The sequence below is a fragment of the Trichechus manatus genome, unplaced genomic scaffold (genome assembly GCF_000243295.1).
Source record: "Trichechus manatus latirostris isolate Lorelei unplaced genomic scaffold, TriManLat1.0 scaffold00038, whole genome shotgun sequence".
In the NCBI taxonomy this organism is placed as follows: domain Eukaryota; kingdom Metazoa; phylum Chordata; class Mammalia; order Sirenia; family Trichechidae; genus Trichechus; species Trichechus manatus.
Window position 1 is genome coordinate 7,593,806 of NW_004443974.1, and position 15,885 is coordinate 7,609,690.

The 15,885-nt window shown below is 36.9% G+C and overlaps 1 protein-coding gene across 5 annotated transcripts in view; it reads right to left on the reverse strand.

The window, feature by feature from the left end:
• Nucleotides 1–15,885, reverse strand: part of STRBP (spermatid perinuclear RNA binding protein) — an 87,999-nt gene that overhangs the window by 49,474 nt on the left and 22,640 nt on the right. For all 5 annotated transcript variants that reach the window (XM_023730717.1, XM_023730718.1, XM_023730715.1 and 2 more), the window contains 2 exons: nt 7,234–7,399; nt 3,464–3,608 (listed from right to left, as the gene is read on the reverse strand). In XM_023730717.1, coding sequence (XP_023586485.1) covers nt 3,464–3,608; nt 7,234–7,399 — 311 coding nt within the window. The remainder of the gene's footprint in view (nt 1–3,463; nt 3,609–7,233; nt 7,400–15,885) is intronic.

The window sequence follows — 15,885 nt, forward strand, 5'->3', positions numbered from 1 at the left end:
ATCAATTTTGTTGATCTTTTCAAAGAACCAGCTTTTGGTCTTGTTAACTCTTTCAATTGTTTTTCTATTCTCTATTTCATTTAATTCTGCTCTAACTCTTATTATTTCCTTTCTTCTGACGCCTGGAGGCTTCTTTTGCTGCTCTCTTTCTACTTGTTCCAGTTGTAAGGTTAATGTTTTTATTATGGCCCTTTCTTCTTTTTGGATGATTTCTAACACACCTTGTTTTTAATAGACTACCATGTATTAGGCAGTATGCTAGGTGCTAGGAATAAAGGGGTGGAAAAGATAACTGTCCTCAATGAATCATAAGCTACACAATAAACCAGCTCATTATTAGCATTGCAGCAACTGCTGTACACCAGTTCCAACACTACACTTCGATGATTTTTAAGAGTTTAACTGTCTTCAGGTTCACTTCTTTAGAGCTGTCATGCACACATCATTCTCACTGTTAACTCATGGCAATTTGAACAGGTTGGGTGTGCTCTGTGAATCTTTGCAGAGAGCTGAGTAACTACCACTATTTATTGAGCAACTGCTTTGTACCACGTATTCTACAAGTCATAGTACATAAATTCTCTCATTTCACCTCAAAATAACTTTCTGGGTTATTTATTATTCACATTTTACAAAAAAGAAGCCTGTCTAAAATTGCACAGAAATAGTAACTATTGGAGTTAAGAATCAAACACAAGCCTGCCAGGCATCAAGCTCTGTGCTTTTTCTCCTACGTCTTCTTTAGCAGGAAGGATGTAGTAATGGGGAAGTAGTTATTCTACAGGACCTTGAGGTGTTACAGTCAGGAAAGAAAATTGACCGTATAGGAGGAACATTACATGTGAAACAGTAAACAATACCAAAGAGATTCACTACATACTCTGGCAATTTAAAACCTAGAGTGATTTGAAATTTAGTACAAGATACACTTCTGCAGAGACATCCCTGAGTGAGTAAGTTTGATACTCTAACCTGTCCCAGTCCTCTGGTTCTGCCTGCTCTTAAGCATGCTTTTCTCCTTTTACAGATTTTGCCCAAATGTTTAGCAAGTGAAGAGAGGGAAGCAAAAGACGTGAAGTGTACATATGGTTTGTGAATAATTTGTTTGTTTGGGGGAAGGTGAAGGAAACGAGATACTATAGGAAAAGGTCTCCAAAAAAAAAAGTTCCAGTGGTTAGTTTTTAAACCTTGAGAAATAAAATGAGTGAGACTGAAAAAAAGAGTATATTCCAGTCCTAGAAATCCCTGGAACCTAAATGAATCTCGTGCTTTTATCTCACGCAGTGAAAAGAAGTGCATTAAAGCAATGAGAAGCCGTCCAGAGAAAACGAAGTCCTACAGAATTGTATAGCTCATGTCTCAAATGCTCAATTATGCTGGATTCTCCAAGTTGGCCAGGAACATACAAAACTGCTAGCACAGAACAAAAAATTGTCTTTGACAAAGCCCAGGTTAGACAAAATGAGCAAACTATGAAAGACAGCATATCAACAGGGTTGCAAGGTTAAGAACAACGTATAAATTGCAAAGCAAATCTTTCTGCCATTCAAACAGACAGACAGTAGAGCCAAGCTGATTCTTCTACCTTACCTGGTCCCACAGGATAATAGTAACATCAGCTTGTGAGACTCAGCTCATAAAAGATCTCTGGATCCTTTAGGAACCCAAACACCTTGAACAGAGACTATGACTCTGCTACTTTATTACAAATTCCATTCTGCAATAAATAGTTTTCTAGCAAGCATGGAATACACTAAAGAATCTGTTTTCAGCTTCTCTGAACAGAAATTAAAGTTATAAAAGAAACAGACTAATCTTAAGGGTATTACTGAAAGCTATGACAAAATCCCATGTAAGCACACGAAACTACAGGAAAAAAGAAGTCTGATGTTCCCTTAGGGCTTTCAAAGAAGTAATGGGAGGAATGCTTACAGCTACCAGCAAATGTATAATTATCCTAGTCTTTGGCAACAACTTTAGTCTTTTTCTCATCTCCCTATACGCAAACAGTTTTTAATAATACCTATAATTATTACTTAGAAATGGTTGGTTTTACACTAGAGGGTCAAGTAGAACACAGCTTACCAGAATTAACATTTATCTTGACACTGCAGAAATCATTTTATAGTTCTACAGTTAATGGTGAACTGTAAAGCTGTTAAAGAAATTAAGCCATGTAAGATGGGTTCTTCAGAGGTGCTACAGATATTACATACAGCAAAAAAATGCACAGGCATAAACCCAACTATAGATTGGATGTACTTTTATTTTTAAAATATGATTCATAAATATGTCTGGTTTGTATCTGCTGGGTATAGTATAGTTGATTTTAGTTGGCCAAAAAAACATTTTTTAAAGGAATCTATTACTTTTTCTTTAAGCGATCCTATGACTCATGTCTGCCAAAACTCTAAATTCTAACTTCACTGGTAAATGTATTTATCTACCCTTATCACCAACTTGAAATAAACTAAGAAACTGACCAATATTTCTTACTGCACTGGTATTTCATGTAGGGGAGTGAGCAATGGGACTTGCTGAAATCTAGTGATGAAAAAATAGCAACCGGGAGTCCCCACTGGCCCAGGTGCGCCAAACTGCCTCTAAACTGTCATGACAGAGAGTGGCCAGTTGGTCAAAGGTCTGACACAGGAGAAATACCACACGGTAAGTTTCCAGGGACAGGACTGAGAGGCAGAAACAAGTTAACTTGACAGGATAAAGACATCAGAAAAAGAAGCCCAGCACAGCTCCATCATTATTGCTCAAAACTAACAATAACTAAATAGATAACCCCTTTTATAAAAATGACATTGCAATACAGCAATTCTTTTTAACTTCAAGAGAGAGAAATTTTAAAGCATGATTCCTAACTATATCATACTCAAAATGTTAACATGGTCAAAAGCCTCCTAGACAAATATTACTTAAAAAAAAAAAAATCAATCTCCCAATTTACATCTGTTACTCTATAAGACAAATCTACACATGGAAAACTAAATAAAGTAGAAATCTTATAAGGTTATATACTTATCAGAACTCAAGGGCAATGTGCAAGTGAGTAATTTTAAAACAACTGAGTAAATTTGAAAACAATACTGTTTTGAACCACACTAAATCATGAAATCTGACCATTAAACCAAACTACATAGGTTGGCTGGTATCAATAACTTAATGCAACACTAGACAAAGTAAAATAGAAAACCAAAATGGTATGAAAATTAAAGTAAGAGTTAAGACCAACATGAAAAGCATAGCATTTTTGAATTAACATATTTTATATTTTGAATTTATATATTATTGTAAAATACACTGATTATGTAGAAACAGAGCCATTTAAAATATTATGGGTGGCATAAAACAAATAAAGATAGCTATTTCCTAAATCCATGAAGAACAGTTAACACAGCGTTCAAGACAAGTATTAAATGAGCAAACAAAACAAAAAAATATATACATGTACCTCCATCCTTTTTCTCCAATCCGTCCCTAATTAGAGGGGAAGTAAGTATCACCTTCAAAGTTAGCGGGGGTTCTTTTGTATTCCGAATTATAAGAGATGCCTCATTTACACATTGCTCCACTTGGTATTTCTCTTCTGTGAGTTTCTGAAAGTCACCAAGATTTCAAAAACACTCAATTAATTAGATTAAAATCTCAAGAAATGAATGCTTGCCCCTTAGTTCTCAAACATTATTAACTATTAGTATTACTATGTAGAAGGGGTAAAGTCCTTAACCAGTTCTTTGTTTGGGATAATACTTCTTTCCTTTCAACTCAGAAGCAAATCATCATCCTCCATCACCCAGAAAGCAACTACAATGTAAACCATCTATCTGTATAATCACATAAACAATAGGTAAGCCCATTCTTTATTAATATTTGAAAGTAAAATTGCCAACAGCATCATTTATGTGATAAAGGGTAAATTATTGTCCTTGTGATTATTACAGTACTACTGTAGAATAATAAATAGCTGGGAATGCTCTCTAAAACAACAGCTTTTCTGACTGAACAGCTTAAACAGAAACTCCTACTTACCAAGGACTTACGAATACAAGATTATGTACATTTTTAAAGAGACTCGAGTAAGCATGAATGAAAAGGGATCTCTGCACCGTCACTAACCAGAAAAATAAATATAAATAAGTAACTTCCCTACTCTGAAGACAGCCATCAGAGATCATTCCAGTGAGCTCAATCATTATGGGACAAGTCATCTGGCATCCACAGGGAAACTTTAAGTACATTGCTTCTTTCAGCATAATTTTCTGTTTAGCATAAACATATAATTTAAGGGCCTTCCACAAAATCAACCAATTATGGTTATGTATTAAATTATGTTTAACATATTATTATACATTAAATATATAACTGAATAATAAATTGTACAAGGTCTTTCTTCGTGGTAAAATTTAGTCTCTATTACCTGACATAAAGTAGCCAGGCAAAATGGAGGTACTATTACTAGGTTTCTGCCCATCAGTGTGCCTTAAAGGAATCGAAAGCCACTTACATAAAAATAGCACTTTACCACTCCAAAATATACAGGAAAGAGAAAATCCATTATCCTAATTTTGAATAGAAGAAACCAAGCAAGGGAAAAGCCACACAGTGAATGAAGAATCAAAATTACTAGACTAGAGAGAAGCAGCAGAAAGCTGCTCACATTTATTTGCCATTCTAAGAGCATTAAAGATGTCCACTGTAGAAAGAGTCAAACTAATTTTTCAACTATGCACACAGATCACCACAGCTGAACAGACACAAAGTAATAAGCGTATTGTATGAGATATGGGGCTAGACTAATTATAAACGATTTCTATTTTTGGTCATCCCTCTCCTCCTTTGCTCATGGAAGTTCTAAAATCACCCTAGAAAACAGTATGTGGGGAGAAAAGGTATAGTACACACCCTTAATCAATTAAGGCATTAGATAAATGAAAGTTCTGCTGTGGTAAGTGTTCAGGAAAACGATCTTTAATTCATAATAGATATCAGAGACTTGTTTTCCACAAAAAGAGAACTTGAGGGTAATGTAGGGGGTGTGAAGGTGGAAATCATACTTTAAATGATTTCCTGAAATATTATCAATAATAACGTGTGTGCTTATGTGTACGTGTGTATATATTACGTCTGTACACATATATAATTTAATCTGAGGTGAGTGTACAATTATCATTCCCATTTCACAGGGAAATGTACTTTTACCCAAATACCTATAGTAATGGATCTAACCATCACACCAAGCAGCCAGTTACATTACTGGACAACTCTACTGGTTGTGCCAAATTGAAATGCACGTCTCATAATTTCTATCATTGGTCTTAGAGTTCGGGCCTCTTTTACTTTCTCTAAGACAGCCCTTCAAAGACTTAAAGACATTTATGTCTTCTTTTTTGTCTTCTCTAGTCTAAAAACCCCTAGGTGCTTCAACTTTGAGATGGTTTGCATAACCTGCACTCTCTCTTGGATCCTTCCTGAATACTTGCTAGCTCATCAAGAATATTTTAAAACTGTGAAGTGTAGAAATAAAGACCCTCACTAAGGAGATGAGCAATGCAGAGTTCACACAGTTGTGATCTGCACAGAGAAAGCTCTATTAATGCAAACTAAAGCTTGGCCCAATCTCCTGTATCTTCAATACTGGAGAGATGTGACAGATTTTCAGAATGAGAACTCTGACTTATTATAGCACTGGTTCTCAAACTTTTCCACCCTAACACAACTGAGAAATATGACTGTTCTCATATGAAACAGGACTCACTATAGGAAATGGAAAGGGGGATGAAATGGTTGGAAAAGCCCTGCAGGTGATTCTGTTATGCCTAGAATATGTCGGACCCTTTCAGTATTACCTTATTACAGATTCCATAGTAACAGTGTTCACTATACTAAGAGCAGAAATATAGATTAAATTTAAACAATACCAAAAAAATTGAAACAAAAGGAATTTTATTAACATTTGAATAAAAAAGTATAGTTAGCCAGAACTCTGTTACTGTGTTTTCCATTTCTTAAAGCTTCACTGTACTACAAATTGCCTACCACTTTCCCTCCCTAAATGATCACAAAAAAATTTAAAAGCAAAGCAAAACAAAACACATTTAGCCCTATAAAAGACCAGAAAACACATTTTTCCATCAGAATTGAAAGTGGAAAAGCCAAATATGTCTGGTCCCTTAGAAAAGCATTCCTTAAGATCTAAGGCAGAATGTGAAAATAAAATAGTGGCCTCAAAAATTAATACAGGGCAATGTGTCAACAAGTAACTCAACTCTAAGTGTCAGGAATGACAGATTAAAAAAACCAGGGGGATGGTTTTGATGGTAAGTTGGTGAATATGAAAGAAAATGATCCAGTAACAAAGCTAATAAAAACATATTAAGAATTCATATTACTTGGAAAAAACGGTCTTTTTAAAAGAAAACAACAAAAGAAAAGGGAACATTCAACAACTCAAAGTTTGGACCCTGTGGGCTAACATCTATTTGTGTGACATGAATAAGGACTAACTAATATGAAATTATCAAAAAGCTGTAATCCAGTTATACCTCAGTTAACAAAGATCTGAAACTGAAAGATGATCACAGCTTTCTAACCAGTGATGCAATCGGCCCTTGGGCCAGGCTGGCAGGGCTAGCCCTAAGGTGAACAGAATCTCAGACCTACTGCCTTCTACGCTAAGGAGCCTGCAGTCTTCGAGTGCATCCTCCAGGAGCATACCATTTAAACTTTCTGAATGCATCACAATGTGAAAAAGGTTTGGAAACAATGAATTAATAGTGACTTTCAATTAACAGAACAGATGAGGTCACTGTTAAATTAACTGAGTCTTCAATTTTAAAAGTTATCATCTATGAAACTTTTCTTCATCTATGAAAGTCTCCAACTGTCCAGGCTCTTTTCAATCTTTCAATTCCTTTATGCATTATACCAACCAATCCATGAGACTTAGACTCAAAGAAAAACATGAAAGCTCTCAGATACATCTGAAAAGCTTAAGACTGTACCTTAATAGCCATCTTAATTTGGTATACAGATCCCAAATATTCATCACCAGCAATTTGCTTTGAATGTCATGGGGTAGTCACTGACCCAAAATAGTGGCATTCCTTTTGTCTGTACCTACCCTTTACTATTACCAATCTCTTATTATTGAAATTCATCAACGTCACTCCCTATTTTACCTTTTTACAAATTCTCCTAAAGGTGCAGTTAAACTGTACTCACCTGAATCTGAATAGGAAGATTATCTTTGACTGTATTTAACAGGGTCTCTGTGGGTTTGTCTTTGCACATTAAAACCAGCCCCAAATCCATACCATCTTTAATCAGCAAGCCTTTTGCAACCAGGCCAATCCTCATTACACCACACAATGTCCGACCACCTTGATCCCTAAAAATAAAAGTCTGAATGATTACTTTTACAACCTATTTCCCAAACTATAACTTAATTGTCACTACTTAGATTTTTAAAAAGACCCTAAAATACATAAAGGTGGCTTCCTAGATATCCATATAAGTTGATACAGGAGTATGTAACTCCAGACATTCAAAAATCCACAAACTTAAGTCTAAGATTAAAGGCTCATAAAGTATCTATCTTCCCCAAGGAAATCAATAGGGAGCACATTTCAGACTACAGATGTTTTAATTCTTTACTACTTAAGAAAACCCAAAAATACTGTATCACCTTAAACATTTTTCAAATTGTTTCTCCTAAACTTCCTCCTCTTGTTATTTAATAGTAAGATAAAGAATTTGTGAAAAACATGAATGCCGTGGTATACTGAGAAAGAGCATCAGAGTGGAAATCTGAAAGACCTGGATTCTACTCCTCATGGCACTTGCTGGCTCAGTATCCACAACTGTAAAATGGCTGTATCATTCTAGGAATCCACAAAAGCTTATGTGGAAAGCAGAATAATGTGGTAAAAATAAAAGCTGAGGGAGGAAGGAACAAACAGACTAAAAATAACCTGCCAGTATATGCATTCCAAATCCAGTAGTAGCTAAAGGAACAAACACTCAAAGAACATCAAGCCATGAATGGTGCACCACACACACATTGTTAACAACCTATCCTTAGTTTTAATTATAAAGTTTCTTATTGGTTCATTTCCCTTAATCACAAGTAGAAACTTTAAGTAAATTTAGTACTCATTCAAAACATAGCACACCAAAAACCAAAACCAAACTCATTGCCATCAAGTTGATTCAGACTCATAGCAACCCTATAGGACAGAGTAGAACTGACCCATAGGGTTTCCAAGGAGCACCTGGTGAATTCGAACTGCCAACTTTTTGGTCAGCAGCTGTAGCTCCTACAGCAATCAGAATAATCTTTCAAAGGTCCTGCTCAGATGTCAGTCCTTAGTCTATCATTTCCCTTGGTTTCCCACCGGACACTTAAGACACAAAGTATGTTATTGTGTGCCGTCAAGTCGATTCCAACTCATACTGACCCTATATGACAGAGTAGAACTGCCTCCATAGGGTTCCTAGGCTATAATCTTTACAAGACCAGATTGCCAGGTCTTTTCTCCCAAGGAGCAGCTGGGTGGGTTCAAACTGCTGACTTTTCAGTTAGCAACCGAGCACTTAACCATTGCATCACCAGGGCTCCTTAAGACATACAGTATACCGGGAGGCAATTCAGAATAAACTGCCCGGATTCAAATTCTAGCTCTGTCACTTACTGTGTGACTCTGGACAAATTACAAATTCATGTGACTTCTTTGAGCTTATTTCCTCATTTATAGAACAAGACTCAAAATTATAACAGCTGCAAACATTCATTAAAAATCGGAATGTGGAATGCATGAAGTATGAACAAGGAAAACTGAAAGTTGTCAACAATGAAATGGAATGCTTGAACATCGATATCCTAGGCATTAATGAGCTGAACTGAACTGGTATTGGCCATTTTGAATCAGACAATTAAATGATCTACTATGCCAGGAATGACAAATTAAAGACAAACGACATCACATTTATTGAAAAAATAATATTTCAAGATCTATGCTGAAATACAACGCTGTCAGTGATAGGATACTATACATACACCTATAAGGAAGACCAATTAATAAAACTATTATTCAAATTTACACGCCAATTACCTATGTCAAAGATGAAGAAATTGGAGATTTTTTTTATCAACTTCTGCAGGCTGAAGCTGATCAAACATGCAATCAAGATGCATTGATAATTACTAGTGATTGGAATGTGAAACTTGGAAACAAAGAAAATGGAGCAATAGTTGGAAAACATGGCCTTGGTGATAGAAACAACGAAGGAGATCACATAATAGAATTCTGCAAGACCAACAACTTACAAATTGGAAATACCTTTTTTCAACAACATGAACAGCAACTATACACATAGACCTTGCCGGATGGAACAGGAAGAAATAAAATCAACTACATCTGTGAAAGGAGATGATGGAGAAGTTCAACATCACTCAGAACAACGCCAAGGGCTGACTGAAGAACAGACCATCAATTACTCATTTGCAAGTTCAAGTTGAAGCTGAGGAAAATTCAAACAAGCCCATGAGAGCCAAACTATGAACTTAAGTATATTTCACCTGAATTTACAGATCACTTCAAGAACAGAGTTGACTCACTGAACACTAATGAGTGAAGACCAGATAAATTGTGGAATGACATCAAGAACATCATACGTGAAGAAAGCGAAAGGTCATTAAAAAGATAAGAAAGAAAAGGCCAAAAAGGATGTCAGAACAGGCTCTGAAACTGGTTCTACAACACAGAGTAGCTAAAGTGAATGGGAGAGATGATGAAGTGAAAGGCCTGAATGGAAGACTTCAAAGGGCGGCTCTAGAAGACAAAGCAAAGTACTACAACGAAATGTGCAAAGACCTGGAGTTAGAAAACCAAAACGGAAGAACATGCTTGGTATTACTCAAGCTGAAAGAACTGACGAAAAAGTTCAAGCCTTGAGTTGCAATAATGAAGGACTCTGTGGGGAAAATACTGAACAATGCAGGAAGCATCAAAAGCAGATGGAAGGAATACACAGAGTCACTGTATCAAAAAGAGCTGGTAGACATTTAACCATTTCAGGAGGTAGCATATGATGAAGCAGCAATGGTACTGAAGGAAAAAAATCCAAGCTGCACAGAAGGCACCAGTAAAAAACAAGACTCCAGGAACTGACAGACTACTAACTGCGATGTTTCAACAAGCAGATGCAATGCTGGAAGTGCTCGCTCATCTATGCCAAGAAATATGGAAGACAGCTACCTGGCCAACCGACTGGAAGAGATCCATATCTGTGCCCATTCCAAAGAAAGGTGATCCAACAGAAAGCAGAAATTATCAAACATAATTAATATCACACACAAGAAAAATTGTGCTAAAGATAATTCAAAAATGGTTGCAGCAGTACATGGACAAGAACTGCCAGAAATTCAAGGGAGATTCAGAATAGGATGTGGAATGAGCGCTATCATTGCTGATTGTCAGATGGATCTTGGCTGAAAGCAGAGAATACCAGAAGGATGTTTACCTGAGTTTTACTGACTATGCAAAGGCATTCAAATGTGTGGATCATAACAAATTATGGATAACACTGGGAAGAATGCGAATTCCAGAACACTGAATTGTGCTCATGCAGAACCTGTACACAGACCAAGAGGCAGCTGTTTGAACAGAACAAGGAAATACTACGTGGTTTAAAATCAGGAAAGGTATGCGTCAGGGCTGTATCCTTTCACCATACTTATTCAATCTGTATGCTCAGCAAATAATCCAAGAAGCTGGACTATATGAAGAAGAATGTGGCATCACAATTGGAGGAAGAATCATTAACAACCTGAGTTATGCAGATGACACAACCCTGCTTGCTGAAAGTGAAGACTTGAAGTACTTACTGATGAAGATCAAAGACTACAGCCTTCAATATGGATTATGCCTCAACATAAAACAAAAATCCTCACAACTAGACGACTAAGCAACATCATGATAAACGGAGAAAAGGTTGAAGTTGTCAAGCATTTCATTTTACTTGGATCCACAATCAGCGCTCACGGAAGCAGCAGTCAAGAAACCAAACGATGTATTGCGCAAATCTGCTGCAAAGGACCTCTTTAAAGTGTTAGAAAGCAAACATGTCACTTTGAGGACTAAGGTACACCTGACCCAAGCCATGGTATTTTCAATCAACTAATATGCATATGAAAGCTGGACAATGAATAAAGAAAACCAAAAAGAATTGATGCCTCTGAATTATTGGTTGGTAAAGAATACTGAACATACCATGGATTGCCAGGATGAACAAATCTGTCTTGGAAGAAGTACAGCTAGAATGGTCCTTAGAAGTGAGGATGGTGAGACTTCGTCTCACGTACTTTGAACATGTTACCAGGAGGGACCAGTCCCTGGAGAAGGACATCATGCTTGGTAAAAGTAGAGAGTCAGTGAAAAAGAGGAACACCCTCAATGAGATGAACTGACACAGTGGCTGAAACACTGGGTTCAAACATAGCAACAATTGTGGACGGCACAGGACTGGGCAGTGTTTCGTTCTGTTGTATACAGGGTCACTATGAGTCAGAACCAAATCAACGGTAGCTAACAAGAAGAAGAATGCCTTCCTCACAGAGTGGTACTAATTATCATTTAATGTAAGATTATGTAAAGAACTGAGCCCAGAGTCTGGCATATATTAATAGTGCCATAAATATTAGCTATCATTCCTTTAAAATAGTCTTTATATTTTCTCACACCTAGATCTCTGCTGAGGTTCATTTTTCCTTCTACTTTCACTTTTGGTCAAAACCCTCCCCCATCCACTAAGCCTATTCCAAATGCTACCTTTTTCATAAAGCTTTTTTTGATCCCCAGAACCATTATATAATCTCTCCCTGTTATTTATTTTCACGTTTTATTCATGGGAAATTAAAGCATAGATGCTAAAAAAAAACTGCATCTGGAGTCATACATACCTGAGTGTGAATCCTGGCTCCACTATACACTAAAAGTTCAGTGACCTTAAGCATGTTAAAGTTTGTTAACAATTCTGAGTCACTCTTGGTTCATAAGTAAATTTGGAACTGTAGAAATTTCATAAGTACAATCGAAGGGAGGAAGATCAGAATAATAGAAGCTAGTATGTTTGTTGTAAGATAATGTGAGAAACTAGTATAGTACCTGGGGACTCAATAAATTTTAGCTATTATTAGCTACCACCACGTGCCTGTCATTTTGAAAAAAGAAGGTATTATAAAACAAGTGACTCAAATATAGGGAATTACTTAAAATTAAGAACTAACCAACAACCAACCAGCTGACACCAAGTCAATTCCAACTCATGGCTACCTCGTGTTTCAGAACAGAACGGTGCACCACAGAGTTTTCAACGGCTGTGATCTTTTGGAGGTAGATCACCAGACCGTTCTTCTGAGGCGCCTCTAGGTGAATTCAAACCACCAACCTCTCAGTTAGTAGCCAAGTGTTTAAACATTTGTGCCACTCAAGGACTCCTAAAATAAGAACAGAGTCCTAATATTCCTAATAATACAAACTGTGGAAACTTGTGTAATTTATTTGACTTTTGAGTCTATTTGTTGTCTTTAAAATACGTTAATAGGTAAAATAAGAGAACACAGGTAAAAGTTGCCTAACAATACCTGGCAAGAGAAGGTGCTCAACAAATATAAGCTATCCTTCATTTATCTTTGTACCCTCTGTAATGCTTAGTAATGCATCAGAAGCTCAATACATTACTTTGTTTTTGGAAGACGTGCCTGCCTTTTTTATACAAAATAAGAGCAGAATCAGTCTGCGCTCCTGAGTTTTATTTACCATATGGGAAGAAACATAGACAAGTGCTCAACCTGGGCCTATTCCACAAAATGGCAAGATTTTACATAGACAATCAAGACATCCCCACATACAGCTATATTTAAAAATCCAAGCAAAAGTGTGGAGCACATTATCTTTTAAAAACCTTTAAAGCACAGTGACTTCATCCAGTTAAGCAAAAGTCTAAGGGAAGCCTTCCAAAAGTCTGCCAGCCTTGAGAAGAAACAATATTAGAAGAAAGATTTATTAGAAAGGCATGAACATACACCCAAGTGCAATCTAAATATAGAGTGCATGACTATTTAACCTGCACAGGAACTTGGGTGTATAGAGCCAGGTTACTGGATACTATTACTAACTGACATGGGCCCCAAATTTGCCAGTGTAATTTTTTAAACCATCATACATATTTGAGAAGAAGTAAATTACTGTCAAGAGCCTTCAAACTGACAAGAATTCGACTACGTACAATGTATAAATTTGCTGTTAAAACTTAACAAAACCAAGGAATTATCTTCTTCAGCAGATAAATGACCCTGATGACAGATCTGAAGATGAAAAGGTTACAGTATGTTTCACTGAAGTAAACTGATTTATCAATATTTTCCCACTATTCTTTATCTACTTTATCACACTGATTTAGAATTGGATAACTTGGGGGGGTGGGGGGAAGCTGTAATCTCTCTCCTCGTTTACAAATTGTAGCTGAAGTAATGTGCTGAAACCTATTGATACAGTACAGTCAAATGAGTGTCATCTTTCAAATTAAGTTATACATTTATCCCAATCATAGTGACACTGCCCAAAACAGTAACTTTAAGCTTGGCATGGCATAGAAAGCTTCATTCCCCCTTCAACTACATCTCACACTAATCACTACTACTATTTCAACCTTTAGAACCATCGTCATGTGCTGCAAAGTCGATTCTGACTCATGGTAACCCTATAGGACAGAACAGAACTGTCCTATAGGGTTTTCCAGGCTGTAATCTTTACAAGAGCAGATCTCCAGGTCTTTTCTCCTATGGAGCTGCTGCTGGATCGAACCGGTGACCTTTAGGTTAACAGCCAAGAGCTTAACCACTGTGTCACCGGGCCTACTTAGCCTTTAGAATACTATAATTGTTGAAGGTTCTGGTTTCCTCCCATTGGGACTTCATTTACTCCACAAATATACAATAAGCTTTTATTATATGCCAGGCACTGTGCTAGATACTAGGAATCAACAAGGTAGACACAGTCCTTACCATTATAGAGCTTCTGACTTTATAGGGGATACAGAGAAGAAAAATATAGTGTGATTAAGTCCTACAACCAGAGACACATATGCTATGAAAGCACATGGAAGGTAATTAAGTAGTTGTCTAAGGTCATAAAACTAGTAAGTGATAGACTGGAATTTGGAGGTCTGGCTGTCTTCAATGTCTACTTCCTTCCCATCACAAACATAATCTCTCCAAACACAAGAAACTTTACCTAAGTCAGTTTGAAAATTACTTGCTTATTTACAAAGAATAAATCACTCAGTAAAATCTCACCACAGGTATAGTATTTTCATGCAAAAATAATCTTAGAAACAGAGTTTTTAACTGACCAGAACTTGGAAATTAAAAATATATATTTTTAAGCACACAGTATTTGTGCCAAGTTTGTGTTAAGCATCAGGAATAAATAAGAAATTAAATAACAAAATAAAAAACTCACTCTACAGAAAATAACGAGCACACTGTACATGTATCTGTATGCAAAGGATATGATGAAACCACTACAGAGGGGCTCACTAGAGTATGAGAAGAATTGTGGGAGACAGATGGGGCGGAGGGAATAAGTAATATTGCAGCGGAGACAGTACAGCATGGGGTAAAAGGGACAGGGTAGATATGGAGGCCAACAAACAGGCACTGAGAGTGTGAATGGGATATAGACGGAAGATGACTCCTGAGTTGACCCTTAAAAAATGAACAAGAATTCAACAAAAGACGCAAAGGAAGAATATTACAGGCCAGGTAAACAACAGGAGGTGCATCTGGGAAATTTCAAGCTTCAGTGTTAACATTCAATGACCATTTCCTTGTGAAAACACTCAAGAACAAGTGAGGTAAATGATTTGCCCAAAAGCACAGTCAGAAGCAATAACGGGCATAACATCCTAGCATCCTGACTCCTTGTCCAGGTTTATTACGCTTTCGCCCTTCAAAAATAACCATTAGTAGGAATGCAAAATGATACAACCATTTTGGAAAATGAGATGACACTTCCTTAGAAATCTAGAAATAGAAATACCATATGATCCAGCAATCCACTCCTAGGAATACATCCTAGAGAAATAAGAGCCGTCAAACGAATAGACATATGCACACCATGTTCACTGCAGCATTGCTCACAACAGCAAAAAGATGGAAACAACCTAGATGCCCACCAACAGATGAATGGATAAACAAACTACGGTACATACACACAAAGGAGTATTATACAACGATAAAGAACAATGATGACTCTGCGAAGCATCTCGTAACCTGGATGAAACTGGGGGTCATTATGCTGAGTGATATAAGTCAATCACAAAAGGACAAATATTGTATGAGACCACTACTGTAAAAACTCATGAAAAGGTTTACACACAAAAAGAAACAATCTTTAATGGTTACAAGGGATGGGAGGGGTCAGGGGAAATACTAAATAGACAATAGATAAGTGGTAACTTTGGTGAAGGGTAAGACGGTATACAATACTGGGGAAGCCAGCACAACTTGTACAAGGAAAGGTCATGGAAGCTCCATAGACACATTTAAACTCCCTAAGGGACCAAATTGCTGAGCAGAGGGCTGTGGGGACCATGGTCTCAGGGAATATCTAGCTCAACTGGCATAACACAGTTTATAAAGAATGTGTTCCACATTGTACCTTGGTGAGTAGCATCTGGGGTCTTAAAAGCCTGTGAGCAGCCACGTAAGATACTCCACTGGTCTCACCCCTTCAGGAGCAAGGGAGAATGAAGAAAAAAAGATACAAGGGAAAGATTTAGTCCAAAGGACTAACGGACCACAACTACCAG